Source organism: Boleophthalmus pectinirostris, unplaced genomic scaffold, assembly GCF_026225935.1.
Source record: "Boleophthalmus pectinirostris isolate CB_2022bp ecotype Guang Dong unplaced genomic scaffold, ASM2622593v1 HiC_scaffold_6, whole genome shotgun sequence".
Taxonomy (NCBI): domain Eukaryota; kingdom Metazoa; phylum Chordata; class Actinopteri; order Gobiiformes; family Gobiidae; genus Boleophthalmus; species Boleophthalmus pectinirostris.
The window spans coordinates 22,485,957-22,503,383 of NW_026571447.1; the positions used below are offsets into that span (position 1 = coordinate 22,485,957).

Here is a 17,427-nt window from a genome sequence, read left to right on the forward strand (position 1 = left end):
ATATGACAAAGGCAGGAAAACAAAGCTCTTACATCCATACATTCCCGTAGGTCTCTAACATATGCCTTTTCGGTCTGAATCAGCTCAGCCATGATGAATCTAAAACAAAGATGATGTTTCACCAAAAAATAAAGCTGCAACCATTGGATATGCACAAATTGATTCTTATTTGCATATTTATATAGAACTGAAATATGATGTTAGCTTATTTATCATTTAAGTTTAACATACATTGTATGTTCTGTACTTGTTTTATATCTTTAAACAAACAAACTTTGTAAGAATGAGAAGGCAACACTCACTCCTTCCTTCGAGCAGACTTTCTTTTTTCTTCATTTAGTTCATGAGCAGCATCTCTTAACTTGATTTCTGACCCCGGTGCACTAGCAGGAATAATGTCCAGTTGAAGATCTTTACTCTAGAAAGACAAAAAAATTAAGAAAAAGTTACGCAAGTCAAAAACACTATTTACTTCAATAGAACATTAGTACACATAAATGCACCTAGCACAACATTTTATTGAAAATATTAAGGTCTTTGGTGTTGGTAAAAACACTCACAGCCTTGTTGGAGTCAGAAGAAATGCCCAGTGCTGTTTCCAGGGAAGTTCGGTATTTGTCCATGCGAACAGAGAAGTCTCGATATCGTTTATCCACTGAGGACACCCATTTCTTTATCTCTAGGGCGTGGGCGTGGCCTTTGTCACAGAAGCCGTCAGCCAGCTGGATCAACAACTTTACCCGCTCTTTGGTTTGCTGTCAATAGATAAAGATGAGAGACAGCAAAAGAGATGGACAGAGCGGCAAAGGCAAGAGAGCAAAAGGTAGATGTGAGGGGGGAGAGAAAGGTATGGATGAGTGTGTTGCATGGTACAATAGCCAATTCTCTAACACAATAACAGTGACACAGCAGAGAGGAAATCAGACAATACGGTGCCCTCGGGATGGGCCCCACTGAAAAACACTGGACTGGGAAAAATGCACATAACAAAACAGGCTTAACATTACAAAGAGAAATCAGTTCACACTAGTTTATGGTGGTAAAGAGAACTGTCACGTTCATTTACCTTGGCTGTGATTTGGAAGTCCTCGTGCTCTTTCAGCAGCTCCTGTGTGTGGTGAATGCTGGAGCCGGTAGAGGTGTGCGTGGACAGGTAGAACTCCCCAGTGTCATGGATCCACTCCAGGGCCTTAGAAATCAGGTCACAACATTCACGCTATGGGGACTTTTGATACAGTCCTATCAAGTCACTCGCTTTTGTTGTCCACTGAGCAAGCGCTGGACATAGTTTTCACACAATGATTTTATTTTATTTTTATCAATAGAACACCTCAGCATAACTGTGCTATAGTTTTCAAACTTATGTCAGTCTAGTGCATTATAATCATATTTATCATAATCATGTCTACTCTACTACTCTACTCCACCAATGTGATGTGTGTTTCTAGGTTCCCATGTCTGTGGTTCAAAGTCAAACTTCAAAGATGTAACATTTTAGAAGTGACATAATCTGTAAATGCAGAACTAATAAAACATGACAGAAAAAAGCCAAGTCCCAAAGACATCAATGATGTAATTTTATTTTAATGAAGGCTCTTTCCTACTATTGTTGTACTGGCATGATTACACCACAAGGTGGCGACAAGAGCCCTAACATTAAATGCACTAATCGCCGTGTGGAGTGCAAACATAAGCGAACATTTCAAACAAACATGATGATGATTTTGTAAAGTCAATGCCACATTTTAGAATGTCATGCATTTCAGCCAATAAACATTCACATAAAACTCCATGTACCTGTTTGGCGCTGCGTTCAAATACCACATACTGCTGGCATTGGTCCAATCGTCTTTTTCTCATGGTCCAGAAGTGGAGCACTCTGTTTTCCCTTTGCAGCAGCTCATTCAAGATGTCTGATAAAAGGATGCAAATCCACTTAGTGTAAAATTTAACATGTGTTTTATTTCAGGATAGTGCTGAAGATCCAGGTCAAGTCAAGACAGTTTCTGTAATTATTGAATGTATTACTTACTTTTAACCTGAGTCTCTGGAGCCTTAACGTGAGACAGCATCCCAGGCATATTCACACTGTTTCTGTGGAGGTACTTGAGGAAGACGTCAGCATTGCGTCTGGCTAAAGTACAGGCCTGCAAGAAGTCAAAGGGGGGATAAATGAATAGTTAACTCCCATAAGATTGAGCACTCAACAAAACAAGATCAGATGTTCTGATATATTTATTACTCTTTATAAATGATTTTTTTGCAAGCATGCCTTTCTGCTCACCTTAAGGAAAGCCTCCTTCTGCTCCAGATGTTTGCTGATCATTGGGGTAACATGGTCAGTTTCACTGTTAGGTCCCAGTTTATCAGCTCCTCCGCACCAGTCCTCCTCCCTTTTATATTCCTGCTCCAGACTTTCCAGCACACTGCACACCTGGGACAAACAACATTTTATTACATACACATTACCTATTGTAACTGCAGTAAACTATGGTATCTAAAAAGTAATTGCACATCTTTTATTTAGTGTATACCTGCTCGGAGGTCTTGTAAAAGGCCACTGAGGCATTGACCAGCTTGAGTCGATCCTCCATTTTCAGCATCAGTTGCTGCCAGTGATCTGCCACCTGGACACGGACCAAAACATTTAGGTTTTAGAGCCTTAACAGAGCCATCACATTCACTGCCTTTGATGCTGTAGTTAAGATGTGAGGGGTACATTACCTTCTCTGCACAGTCTCTGATCATGTCCATGTCGTAGTGGTTTGCTTGGAGAAGAGCTTCGGCCTTTTGCTGAACCTGCAGAGCACTTTGATGGGTTTTCTGGGGAGAGATAAAATGAGAATTCTCAATAGTAGACAGTTTCATGCCTTCGAGAGCCAACAGAGGAAATGTAATGACTAAGGAAGAATTAGCATAAACTGTTACAATATTGAAACCATTGGACTGATGATGTCTAGTGATAACATCTTAAAAGTTTGTCACTGCTGAAAGGGCCATAAAATGTTTATGCCTAACACACTAGATTGAGGTGTAGATTAAATAAAAGAAAAAAGAAATACGTAAATACAAAAGTAATGATTTTGATTTTATGCCAACTCTTTCACAATAAAATCTTAAAAACTCACGTCCAGCATCATAAAAAATATAAAGGACATTCTATAACACACATTTATACTAGGAACGGAATTCTGTTGGTATAAAAGAAAAAACACCATGCTGCGCACATCAGTATTCAACTCCAAAAAAACTGCCAACCCCATGGAGATTTTTTTTTCAGAGTTGAGACCAAAAGTAGGTCACATACATGCCTGCATAAAAAGGACCAGACCAAGTTCAAAGAGAACGCACTCTGCAATATCAGTGCACATAATAGAAGGAAATATAGAAAAAGGTTAAAGCTTAAAGGGAAGAAACGAGGTGGAGACATTAGCTATTCATAATTCTGTCTCATGTGTAGAGACATGAGAGGAGTTTCAGAAGGGCAAAATGGTGAAGGGGGAAAAGCAAAGGTGAAGTGAAAGAAAGATGAGAAGGGTAAGGACTTCTGGTAAAATCACTACGATAAAAAATAAGATATGCATTTCATTTGCTGTATGTGGGCGCTTTTACATGGCAAGAATGTGGAAATATACAACAAGATAAAACAGCAAACTACTTCTTAAGAACTAAGCACAAGCAATATTTGAATCATGTTACCTCTATGGCATGTTGGAATTGTTCATGCTCCTTCTGCAGCTGCTCGGCTTCTTGTAATGAACTCGCAGTGATGAGGCCGGCGTTGAGCATCGATTCACCATTACGGATCCAACCAAGGACCTGTATTAGAAATAATACACAATTTCAGCCCATTACTATCTTTCCATACAGTCCCTTCACACACAAACATCTAGGTGAACATCCTTAATTTGGCCTAGGGCTAGGTGAATGGTGTTTGTCTGACTCAGTATGCACACACCTGCTGTGTGGGTGCCAGGATGCAATGCCACTGAAAGTCTGCAATAAAATAATGATGCAACACAAGTCTGACTCTTTAAACTTGAAAAGAGTCAATGTTTCCACTGCTCCTGAGGCACTGATGTAAAAGTGTGAGTGGCTGAATGTAAGTGGAGCTCTCCCTGCTGTTATGACATAAGGCTATTCAACAAAGGGGACAAGTGCTGCTCATTGCCGCTTTGACATTAATGTAACCTCTACTAGTCAATGAATAAAATCACTTCAGAGTTGTGAATGGTTCTACAATGAGCCCTATGAAGTGCACAGCAATGCACATTAACACAATGTTACTTTTGTTTTGTTTCAATCAGTAGACAGGCACATTGTTTGTCTACTGGCCAAGGTTAGAGGCAAAAGCTAGCTCACACAGAAACAGACGAACGAATCAGAGGCAATACTGTTGACATTGGTGAGTCATCTCAACATGCTGTAGAAACACAGCATACTATAGCATTCACATTTGGTCTTCTGCACACAAATCAGGCATATTTCAAACACAAGATCATTTTGTGGTTACCTGTTTGACCTCAGCCTGCAAATGCCGGAGCTGCACACACTGCTCCAGGTGCCTCCTGTGCTGCTCAGCTGCCACATCCAGCTCCTGCTGCTTCTCATGGAGGAACTCCAGGAGGTCCTGCACCCGAGTGGCCATGTCCACATCCCGGTCGCACAACAGCTCCACACCTGCACGCACGCACGCATGCACACACGCACACACGCACACACACGCACACACACACACACACACAAAACACAAATGAACTATGAAGTATTTTTCATAAAGGCTATACATAAATCAACATGCAAATGAAGAGACAGAGCTTCAGTTTTATATTTCATTGGTACACTCTGTATGTAACAGCTATACAATTGCCTTCACTGAGCATGTAAATAAATAATGCCATGCAGCCAAGAACAAAGGCGCCTCTTCTATTGTATGATCTCACTGTAAAGCTACTCTACACTGACAGCTTTGTAAATTAGAGCTTTCCAACATGCAGTAATGCCACCACACTACTTCACAGTGAAAGATATGAAAAGTAGAGAACATAATTAGATTTCTACAGACCTGATGCCTGGACCTCAGTGACATACTGCAGCAGCTCCTGGCCCTGGTGGATGACGTCAAAGGTGAGGTTGTTCATGGTGAGTGCCTTGTCTGCATGGTGCTGTAGTCTTTGCTCCGCTAATGTCAAGTCCTCTGTGTCGAAGTCACTCATCTGCTGGGACAACTCCTCATTCCATGACTCTAAATCTGAGATGATCTGGAGGAAAAAAAAAAAAAACATCACAACTTATCAAATATCAACTGTAAAAGCTCTGCAGTACAGTGTCACATTTTCTATGTATATAACTGAATGATTTACAAGACAATTGCACGCACTGAAAAACACCATAAGAGCCAAAAATCTGAAGAATTCAACTGTAAGATCCATTACAAAGTTTGACAGTTTAATGTCTGTAACCAAACGCATTTACTTGACTGCCATAATAACGGGTAACATATTACACTGGGGATGCATGGCAGCTATAGCAGATGTACCAAGATGTCAGCGCTTGTGTCAGACTGCCCACGCATGCTGAATCATGATACTGGGGCACCTTGATCCTGGCACAGCCCAATGCACTCTATCAATGCCCTTTTGATTTAGCAAGGATTATTTTTTAAAGAGAAGAGATTAACTTAAAACAAGGTAAAACTGAATAAAGCTCTGTTGAAAATTCTCACATGTAAGCCAGTGGTTTTAACCTATATCTGTCGGTCTGACTTACAGATGGTGTGTAACTTTAGAAACTAATGCCAGTTTCAAAAGTGTACTCTTACCATATGTTTAAATAAACACGTCAGTAACCGAGATCCAATACATCCAAAACATCAAGTGGAAGAACATTAGATTCTCCAGTTGTTTTGAGTCTGACTAAACATGATGGATAATATTGACTTACCAAATTATAATTCATCCTCTATAATGAACATAGTAAGATTATTGAAGGCACGTTTAGATCATGTCATTCTTGCTCTGCAATTCACTGTTGTATTTGTCAACAAAATTATCAACAAACTGATCTCTGCAGTCTTCTTTGAAAGCAAATACAAAGATGCTGCCTATTCTCAAAATTTTTACATAAAAACACATTTTTCTTTAAGCAGTGGGTTTACATTTATTAGTCTTTTTAACAGATGTTACAGGTCCCCACAATTTACAATACAGCAAATCTATACCTTAAATCTGCCCATATTTCCTCCATAGAGGCCATGTATGCAAAAGCCATGGTGCAAAAGCATGTTTCTAATGATACAATAGATTAAAAACAGAGCATAAACTTACCAAGCACTCACACACGTTCTGCTTTCCTCTCCTCTTACAGTTCAGTAAAATGCCATCTGAGTGCAAAAAGACCATTTCCGAAATCCCACTAGTGCTCAGAAACAATCTAACATCCCATCACAATCTTTTCAACGCAAAAACCCACTAACGTAAGAGCTCACTTCAAAACAGGCACATTTAAATGAGAGGGAGTGGTGAGAGGAGGGAGACACATGCTTTTCTGCCCGCCTTCATACTCTAGCACTGTGTCATATCAGTCTTATGAGTGTGGCTATTGAACATGAGGCACTAAAGAGTTACCTGACTGGACTTGTAGAGCTTATATGAGACTTATCCCTGCATTTCAGACTTAACAATGCAGACAGATGAGGCATGTAAGCAACCACAATGTTAGCACACAGTCAATGAAGTAGGTCTAGGTCCCCAGATGAAACAAAAGTACAAAGGTATTTTTATTTCTTATATCTTTAGATATTTAAGAATTTCATTGTTGTTTGGTCATGCCATGGTATCAATAATTGTGAATAATTCTAAATAGTGTAATTGCTAGATTTAAAGGGCCCATATTACACTATTTTCTGATCTGTGTTATAATGTTAACCTGCTCGACCCAAACATTATATTATATAAATGTATAGCAATGTTCTCCAAAGATATATAGTTACAAAGATTAACTTTGCTTGTTTTTGGCTTTGCTACTTACATCGATGGCATCCCGTTCAAAGATGCGGAGTTGTAAGAAGAGCTCAAGTTTGATTTTTCTTTCCTGGAACAGCTCCTCCATCTGTCCCTGGGCCTCATCCAGCTGCTGCAGCACGCTTTCAATGTGAGCCATGGAGCTGTTGTGAGGGGTCTTATTGCTCGAGATGGCAGAGTCTCTGTAGATTTACATTACATTGGGTTAATTGTGTAACTTTTTATGTTGGTGATTTTCATATTTGAGAATGTGATGATATCATAGTGCCAGATGGGGCAGCAAGAGTCACAATTTTTCTACTGATTATTACATGATACATTACCATGAAATATCCAAAGATAAATTCACAAATGTTGAACCCGATCATTTCTGTTAAGGACTAGAGATAGTTCAGTTTGCCGATATATGAGGCTGATATTTGAATTTGTTTGCGTATTGGCTATTGGCCTTAAACCTCCTACGTAGGCTGATATTTGGTTTGGGCTCACTAATTGCCGCATAAAGGTTTATTTTAACACTTAAAAACAATGACGGCATTCACAAAATGAGATTACACTGCTGCATTAAGGGTTAGTAGAAAAAACAGGGCTTGTGGAAGTCTAAAAATATTTTCTATTGAAATTATTTTTCCTTATTGCAGTTTGTGATTGTACAGAGCAGAAAAAAGTATAGACAATATTTATGTTAGTAATATTTTCAAATCATATATTTTTGGGCAAAATTATTCAAATTGGCTCTACATATGAACCCAAAAATAACAGCAGAGCTTATTGGCCATTGGTTGCTCTGCATTCTAAACAATCGTTAAATCCTATATTGGTCAGCCTCTATTAAAGACTATTCCCAGCAACTAACTGTATTACAACACCAATTTGGATTTTTACATCCTTTTTAGCTGCCTCCATCTGTATTAAACCTAACACTGACCTGTAAAAGTTTGTGAAACCCAGCAAATTGACCAAAAGTAATATAGTATACCTAAGTTGTTGTATGAGATCTTCTCCCTCCTTGATGACATTGACAGTTGCCTGAAGAGTGGTCTGTTGCTGCTGACCGAAACGTTTGATCAGATCTTGCACAGCCTCCACTGACTCTGCATACACGTCGTCTAGCAGCTCTTTCTGAAGCTCCTCCAGCCATGTCCACAACTAAAACACGAACAAGACGCTTAAGATTCAAAACAGCTCCATGTGTACAAAGGGTAAAGTCTGGTAACACAGGTGCCCCACAGATGAATCCCAACCAGTGCGGCTCCAAAGATGTGAATGGTCATCTTTGTAACGGATTAGCCATCTGGCTCACTTGGCACAGGAGACTAGAGCCCTACAGAGCAAGAGACCCTGAATCTTTACGCATGTCTCACACCAACACAGGGAAGATCTGTTGCTATTTGAATACATTTGGAAGATGTCAAGATTATGTAGTTACATGATTATTCATATCACAATATAGTAAGAGATGAAATTAATAATTGTGAGAATTTTAGATGCAAAAAAATTGAATTTAAACACCAAATGGTTTATGTCATATTAACATCAATTCATCAATCAGAAAGTTTTATTTTATAAAGCTGGCCACATATTAGATAATACGAAGGAAAAAAAAAAATAAGGATTTCATAATTCTGTAAAATAATAGCAACACTAAAATTTTTATTTTCTTTTTTTTGGTGATATCCCACTTTTTGAACCTTAAGAAAAAATGATAAATAAATTAAAACAAATTTAACAATTCAGATGCTGAACACATTTCTATTTCATGAGTCACTTACTACTCTACTACTAGATACAGTAGCTGTCTTACAAGATTAGGCGATCAGCAGGAGTTCACTTTTACACATGGACTGAGGCAGGCACTGACCAACACACAGATACAGTGGCAATGACAGTGACCCCAGCTAACAGATGGGATCAAGGAGATTAGGCCATATGGACATTAAAGACTAGCTTCATTAATAGCACCTCCCTTGACTTAATGTGAGTCTATGTAGCCAGAGTGTTGTTAGCATGTGTACAGCCCAGAGCTCTGTCGGTAAAGGTTAATTCTGACAGGTAATCATGGCTGTGTCTCTTAGTACAACCATCAACCATATGACAGCACAGGGTGTCTATTAATTGCACATAGGTCAGTACAGAGGAACTGATAAGATTGCAAGAAAACAACCTGCCCAAATGTAAGAAAATACTCAATTTCTAGTTATTTTTAATAAAGTCGGTCTAATTGAAGTTTAATCATGATTGAAATTATAGCTCCAGTCATTCTGCCCAGTGGGTTAAAACACAAACTACAAACCATTACTTAAAAATGGTGAGAACAAAAATAATTGTTTCTATAATTTGTAATTTCAGTTATGATTATTCAATATTCATTGTTTTCAGGCATAAGGATTGCTCCCTGATTTGAAGGATTTTTCTCAGCATTTACAATTAACACATTTCAAATCAAAATATCTTTTGATTGAGGAAAGGTCCTCAAGAAATCCTTCAAATCATTAGCCTTAATAGCTTCAGAGTCATGATCCCACCTGGATCAGAGCACTCACCTCTTTGACGTGTGTATGGAAGGCCACAGACATGTCCAGCAGGACTTTCCTCTGCTCCACACGCCTCACAAAGTCCTGAATGCGGTCTTCGAGCTGATGGGCTGCCTGGTAGATCTCTTCTGGGTCACACTCTCCAGTCTGAGCCAACTGTTCTGCCGCCTCCAGCAACTTGTCTGCATTTGTGTAGGTGTTCTGTAAGGTAAGTTCATAATATAGTTATAATAGAGTTACTTTTCAAAATAGTTTTACATATCTATACATTTTAAAAACATATTATACAAATGTTTATCCAAGTGTGTACAAAACATGTTTAATGTACTATAATACAGAATTAATTTACCCAAAAATGCAAAAACATAAGACCCCTAACAAACAATCCATGTGTGACGTAAACAGAATACCTTTTCCCAAGAATCATAGTTAAGAGTGTCATATTTCAGTCAATCTCATCATGTGTTTAGTATTAAACCACTAAACTATAGTATCACAGTCACAAGTAATTAATTAAAACTGTAGACAACTTCATAAATTCTTGGTCAAAATATACAACACATACATATACACAGACATTTCTTTTATTTACCTGGGCTACTTCTTCAAAGTCTTCATGCCTTTTTTGCAGCGCTCTGGCTCGGTGCAAAGATTTTCCAACTCCAGTGTGTTTACTGAGAAAAGCCTCACCGTGGTTTTCAATCCAGTCCAGCACCTTTGCAAGCACACAAACACCCAAAATTAGAAGGTTGCAGCCTAAATACAGGTTCTTCAGCAGATTTATTGAAGATGCAGTACGTTCTTACGCCAGTGGTGGGAGCTGGTGTTCCCTTTAGAATTTAATAATGTACAGATGCCCACCCTTACTTAAAATTCTCCCCTCATCCACAGCAGCTTTTAATAAACATCTTTCCTCTATATGTACTTTGCCATTGTCACACAGTAAAATGCAGACAAATAAGCCTACATAGCCACAGACTAAGAACCAAAAAGCTTTTATTGAGTTATGATTCCATTATTCTAAACTGCATAAGCCTATTAGTATGGAACATTTGTAGTTCCAGGATTAATGCATAGTTTTTTTTCTCAAGATCTTTTTGAAAATATTTTGATGAGCATGTGCTGCACAGTGCCCCCGGTATTTCATGTGACAGTAAATTGCGTCACCATGGAAACCTCTACCATGAGAAAAAGGCGATGAAAGAAAGAGAAGAAGATGGGAAAAGGGAATGGGGTAAAAAGGCATAGACTAAGACATAGAAGAAGAGGAAAGAGGCAGAGATGAGCTCACACAGAGAACAGAAGACAAAATGCTACAAGAGAATGTTAGGGTTTTGATCTCAGAGCTACGCCATTCGTCACCAAGAGACTTACACCCAAAACCCAGGCGGAAGTGAAGCTTTGAAGAGCCAGGGGGTTTAGATTGGATCATAAATATTGCAACACATGCTCTTTAATAAGAAATACTTATTGATATCTGGGGGATATTGTAGGTGAAATGTATTGCACGGACAAATATGTATCTAAAGAGACAAAAAGGTGGTTCGTAAGTTTTTTGTGATTGGTGCTCTTCTTGGGATTTCATTTAGATGCAGTTAGTTATGCACCCACTTCTTTCTGATGAGAGTCAACAAACAAGATGATGCAAGCAAGCCAAAAGCACTATTTAATGTTTTGATTTTCTTATATACGGTCCTTACTTGTTGTACATCCTGCTGGAACACACAGAGTTGCAGCCGTTGATGCAGACGGACTTTGCGATGTTGCCAGATGTTTTCCAGCTGTCTCTGGTGATGCAGAACCTCGTGAATAATGTCCAGGACGTGGTGCACTGCCTTAGAGTAGTTCGCTGATGCCATCAACGAATCAGCACTTCCTGGAGTCAAAGGTCGCTGCAGTTTGTCCAGAAGAGACTTGCCATCTTGACTCACCTACAAGTTGGTAAACAAAAATGTTTAGGAAATTAAACAAACAGTGTATACTTGTAGAATATAATCATCCGTCCTAATGCAATTACTTAATATATAGCACTGAATTTGATACTTGGGAGATATCTGATGGACCAACCTCTGAATATGCAGTGGTAATGTGTTCATATAGGCCCTGATGATGGTGTATTGTGTCTTCTAGGTCCTGGAGTTCAGATGGGAGATCCCCTTCACCACATGCCTTACACCAGGGCTCCACTTTACTCATATACTGCACAGATAATAAATATATTATGTTTACTTATTGAATTATGGTACCAGTGGTGAGTAATAAGTTTATTTACATTACCTGATCAGCTTTCTGGTGAAAGCTAGCAGACATTTCTAACAGAGTGCTGCGTTCGTCCAGGGCTGCAGCAAAGGCCTTCCACTCCTGCTCCAGCTGACCTGAGATCTGCTGGATCTGCTGCGACGCATAGTGGCCAGACTCCAGCAGCCGGTTTCCCACAGACATGATTCGATTGATGTTCACATACACATTCTATAGAAACAAACAGAGAAATTTAAGGATTGGTTTGTAAAAGGTATGCCACGATCTAGCTTTTTCAGTTTCAATACAGCTTTCAATACTATAGCATTAAGTATCTGCAGATAGCCGATATCAGATGATACCACTACAAAGATTTATTTCCTTTAAACAAAAATAAAATAAGACAAAACGGATCCAAATGTGTTATGTAGCTGTTATTTATCTCTTAAATAACTATAGAACAACTTATACATAGTTCATGAGACTTCCTAGGCCAACTATGACCAGTAAATTGTCTTAGATTTTATATGTCCAACCATGGTATCAACAGAACCAATAATTGGAAGGCGATATCCAATCCAACAAATTTTCCAGTAATGGCGCAGATATCTGATAACAGTATGTGATTGGTGCATCCCAAGTTTGTAAATAAGAACAATGAAAGAATTTGATCATATAAGATTGACTATTAAACACTATGCACAAGCAAAATCCTGAGTAAAATTAATGATAAATGATTTGTTGAATTTAGTTTTTCATTATAGATCATGTTAATTCAATACTCCAAGTATCCTGTTAATAAGTCAAGACATTTCTTAATTTCTTCACAATTAAAAAAAATGTGCTGAAGTAAAGTCAATGTGGTCATAAAAGTGGCCATCTAAAATAAGCAATATGTAAATGTTTAGAAATAATAAAAATAACACTGAAAACTCAATAATATCACATGCACTAAAGCTGCGACCCATGGTTTCAAAATTACATTTACTGAAATACTACAATAATTTGTCCCTAATCGTTTTTCTAATATATGGGCTCCCAGCTGTTCTGTGTAGATTGGCATGGATCAGCAAACGCTAATTAACAACTGCGTTAACAGCCTGTTATTATTCTATTTAATTGCTACTTGGGAGTCCATTATGCTTCTTAATGTGATTTTTATGTCAATAAAAGAAAAGGGATAGCATTTAAATAAAATTACCTTTAAATAGGACAAGAAAGTAGGTGGACATGTCTAACAGAAATTGTGTAGACAACTGCAATAAGCTACATACTGAAATGTGACTTGTGTCTCTGCTGACAGATGTTAATACAAAAGTAGAGAAGAAACAAAGCAAGAACAAAGTCACAGTTAATTAGCTGGTGGGCCTCAGAGACATCTGCAGGTCATTAAAAATGATATTAAATAACAGAGGGTGGACTACTGAAGCAAAGACTTGTTGGTGAACTTAATTTAAAACTGATGCAAGAAAAGTAAAGGGGTGCACCAGATGTTCAGGACGCACAACAGCAAGAGGCAGTCAAAATACAAAACTGCTGCTCTCTTAAGGACTCCGTCATTTGTTGGATGGTAGCTGTGTGTTTGTAATCTTTATGTAGCACCAAAGTGGTATAGTCAAAGTGAAGGTTAAGTGTATAATGCCTTTTTCCTGGAAATAGTCACATATGCCAGTAACAGAGGCCCAAACAATACATGTGGTGTTTATACTCTCTTGACACTTCAGCTTTCCATTCACCAGTGCAGGCAACAGGAAGAGGAAACAGCATTTACTTCCTGTGGAAGAATGGGTGGATGATGCACAAGGTACCCACTACCCAGTACTGTTTATATAATATATTGTACAGCAGTATCTATCCTGGCAGTTTTTGTTACATTTGGTTCTTCTATTCAGCAAATAAAGTGACAAAGTGTGGTAGTTCACAAACTTTTTACTAGTGCCACAGCAGTTCCATAGATTGATACATTACTTTAAAATAGCATTTAACGTAACCATGGATTCAGTTACAGTACTTTCAGCAAGTACTGGAGGAGTTCAACCCAGTATTCATAATTGCTGCAAATTTAAGACTTGCATGACTCCACAGATCACACATGTGACCATAGTCATGATTTTCTGATTTACTCCACAGTATATGGCATGCAATAGCATAACCTCAACAGAACAACAGTATCAACTCTACAACTAAGACCTACTCCAATGTCGAGAGCTGTCTTTCTGAGAAAGAACAAGGGATTAAAGGTTTTGTTTGTAACTGCCAGAGCATACAGTTCAGCACAATGGCCTCGACTACACACCAATGCTTTGTGGACTACATTCTGGTGAGGCAGGAAGGTCAAGAGGAAACAGCAGAGGGCAGCACACAGCTATGGGAGGGGCAGCCTGCCAATGTGGGTCAATAATGGGAACAGTTGTGTGACAAGACATGACAGGGCACAGCAGAGTTGAGCCTTGAGAAAAACAGCTGAATAATACTGAAGATACAAGAAACTACAGTTAGAAGAGCCAAAAGCAGAGAAGCAGCTCGCCTGCTACAATGACTGACAGTAATGATAATTAATAGTGATTGTCTAGCCTGTGAGACTGTATTACACAAAAGGGAGCATCTTACCATACAGTTCATAGCAAAATGGTTGTGCTGAGTTTGTAGTTCAACTGCGTGCTGGTGGTTCCCCCCTATCTCTGTGTAGCTGGTGAGGAAAAGCCCCTTGTTGTGCATAATCCAGTCGAACATCTAGAAAGGAAATGGTCATTATATTTCACAATGCAGAAAAGCAAGAACAAGAGAGCTCATTTTATCCATAAGTGTGTGTGTGACCTTTATAATTATCATTTCAACACTCAAACGTGCAACAAGTAATTTTCAAGTAATATGTACCCACACATCTACAGTGCGTGAGTAAAAATGTGGCATTCATTTTTTCTAGTTATGGTATTTAACAAGTGTTGCTGCTTTAGGTATGCTAAAGGCATGTTTAACGACTGCTCACACTCCCCTTAAAGTCACATGTGTGTTTCTGCCTCTGTACACAATCTATGTTCACACAAAGTAACATAAAAGCAAAGAAGATCAGGAAAAGCCTTTCATCTGTGGTTGCTCAAAAATAGGAATTATTGTCAGTGATACAGTGCATTATCGCTGCATCAGTTCTTCTCGTTTGTTAAGCTTTGCACTTTAAATGGAGCCAATCATGCACAGGAATGGGAATCACTGGGATGAATGCTGATCTGTGGACTTAAATGTCTGGATTACTGCATTATTTTAAATGCCAAAGATGAGACACTGGATAATGCCATAAATGAAATGCTTTCATGGGCAGAGGTATATTAGAACAAATACTGTGTCTTTAAATAAATGTTTATCCAAGTGTGGACTACATATGTTTTTCTACTTTACTCATACATTTAATTAACAAAAAAATGCAAAAACACAAGAATCCTGACTAGCTGTCCAAAGTCCAAAGAGATTTTCCTAGGCACTCTTACAATAATTTATAATGTTAATAATGTTAATAAAGTATATTTTCCAGGTCTTAACTGGATTTCATCTAGTCGTGTGGTAAATTCCTTGACTATTAAGCCATTTCACATTTACAAATCACAATATTAATCTAATGTTCTGTTTGGATATTTCCTAAAAATGATACAGAATTGCCCAAACCATCAGTCACCCATTACAGATCCTTGCATAAGTTTTCATGAATAAATTAATAAATAACAATCTGCATTAATTACAGCACAGAATGTATACTTCCCTCAAACCTTCACAGAAAGTAAAAATACCTTCTACGTACCTTCTCAGCATCCTGCTCAAATAGCCGCAGCTGAAAACACTGGTCCAGCTTGAGTTTCCTCATGTGCCACAGCTGCTGCAGGTTTTGACGCGTCCCATGAAGTTTATCCAACAAACCCGTCACTTTGGCCACTAGATTATGAGCGTCGGCATGCACATGACAGCCGTGATGATGGTGGTCGTTCGATTCTCCGCTGGCTCCAATTGACCTGTTACTGTATCCACCGTCACTGCTACCCCCCGTGCTGTGTGTTTGTAGTCTTTGCAGTAATCGTCTCCCTTGGGTGTCTAGCTCCTCCACTGAAGCTTTGGTGGCCCTCTTCTTCAGTGCTGCATGCTCCTCCATCAGTCTCCGTGCTCCCTCCAGGTCTCGGGGCAGGTCTCGCTGGGACAGGGTCTCCTGGAGCTCCTCCAGTCGGGCCAGGGTTCGAGCCGCATCACTGGCAAATGTCTCATATGAAAGCCGCACCTGCATAAAAGAGTATTGTACCTATGGGGTTGCTAATGATATAGTACAACATCAGATTTTTAGGGATGTACGTGTACTGATCCTTTCAGTGCAGAGACTAAGAACAGTATTTATTTCCTTTAAACATCAATAAAATAAGATAAGACTGATCCAAATGTGTTGTAAAGCTGTTATTTATCTCTAATGTAAATACAGAACAACTTTGTGTACATAAAAGTTCAAACATTAAGATTTCTGGACTGACAACGACCAGTAGACTTATTACTTATTAGTGTTACTACATCAAAGTATATGTCCAGCCAGGGTATTGGATGGACCAATATTTGTAAGCCAATATCTAATCCAGAAAATTTTCCAGTATAGGCTCTGACATCAGATACTGATTGGGTCAGTGCAGCCCTAATAATTTGGACACATATCCTTATGACCACTCAACGCAAACCCCTTTATGGTGACAATTATTAATAGTAGAGAGTTTCCCCTCTTGTGAGACAAATAAACGTTCTGTTATCTTATCATCAAATTAATACTATTCCAAACACACTTTACTTTTGCATAATGAATTCACTCCTTACACTTTGTGGTAACTAGACATGCAAGATGGGTGAGGTGTCTTGCCCAAGGACTTATAAGATGCCTCTATCACAATAGCAATTGGTGTAGATAGTGAATCAAAAGTGACAATAAGATCCAGGGCAAGTGCATAAGGGGTGGCATATATGACAGGCTGTATAATCATAATCCCAATTTGTCTGATATTGTTGTAATAACCCAAAATCTGGGATAAACCTGTGATAATCCATTTGTAAATTGAAAGAAATAGGTCAATAATCCCAAACCTCAATCCAGTCATCATGGTTGTACTCCAAACTGCCCTCAAAGTCTGCTGTCAGCTGGGACGGGTCCACGATTTTGGTTAAACCCTCTAAAGAGACCATCACCGTCTGAGATAAAAACATAAAAAATAAAATGCGTTTATTAAGTTAATGTGATCAGTTAGAACATTTAATTTGACCCAAGCAACAGGTGAACCTCAAGAGAAGAATGCATAGTGTTGCTGTCATGCCCAGTTTAAAAGGCGGTGGCCAATAAACTCTACATTCCTGAGCTTTTAAGGAGCTTTCATGTTATCATTACTAAGTAGGGAAAACATACAGATATAAACTCATGGTATGCAAAAACAGAAACAGATGGTTCACTTAGAAAGTCCAATTTTCCATTGTTTAAACTGCATGGTAGGCAAAGGTAAACTATAAGGTCAAGGTATTTGAATTCTATCTGTTTGTGTTTGAATTATAACCAAATTATACATAAAAAAGTAGTTGTCTTAATCTTAATCGACACAAGTAGGTGCTTTCTTGAACCTATTTCA

General features: G+C 38.6%; 1 protein-coding gene across 1 annotated transcript in view; it reads right to left on the minus strand.

Annotated features, from left to right (window-relative positions):
• The window catches only part of triob (trio Rho guanine nucleotide exchange factor b), a 66,854-nt gene that overhangs the window by 23,302 nt on the left and 26,125 nt on the right, over window positions 1-17,427 (minus strand). The window contains exons 6-27 of the mRNA XM_055163291.1: window positions 16,895-16,999; window positions 15,588-16,055; window positions 14,405-14,527; window positions 11,834-12,025; window positions 11,624-11,755; window positions 11,257-11,487; window positions 10,149-10,271; window positions 9,566-9,757; window positions 8,002-8,171; window positions 7,030-7,204; window positions 5,066-5,261; window positions 4,514-4,680; window positions 3,700-3,819; window positions 2,725-2,823; window positions 2,535-2,627; window positions 2,285-2,434; window positions 2,033-2,147; window positions 1,798-1,913; window positions 1,067-1,189; window positions 561-755; window positions 303-418; window positions 33-99 (exon numbers count right to left, since the gene is read on the minus strand). Coding sequence (XP_055019266.1) covers window positions 33-99; window positions 303-418; window positions 561-755; window positions 1,067-1,189; window positions 1,798-1,913; window positions 2,033-2,147; window positions 2,285-2,434; window positions 2,535-2,627; window positions 2,725-2,823; window positions 3,700-3,819; window positions 4,514-4,680; window positions 5,066-5,261; window positions 7,030-7,204; window positions 8,002-8,171; window positions 9,566-9,757; window positions 10,149-10,271; window positions 11,257-11,487; window positions 11,624-11,755; window positions 11,834-12,025; window positions 14,405-14,527; window positions 15,588-16,055; window positions 16,895-16,999 — 3,468 coding nt within the window. The remainder of the gene's footprint in view (window positions 1-32; window positions 100-302; window positions 419-560; window positions 756-1,066; window positions 1,190-1,797; window positions 1,914-2,032; window positions 2,148-2,284; window positions 2,435-2,534; window positions 2,628-2,724; window positions 2,824-3,699; window positions 3,820-4,513; window positions 4,681-5,065; window positions 5,262-7,029; window positions 7,205-8,001; window positions 8,172-9,565; window positions 9,758-10,148; window positions 10,272-11,256; window positions 11,488-11,623; window positions 11,756-11,833; window positions 12,026-14,404; window positions 14,528-15,587; window positions 16,056-16,894; window positions 17,000-17,427) is intronic.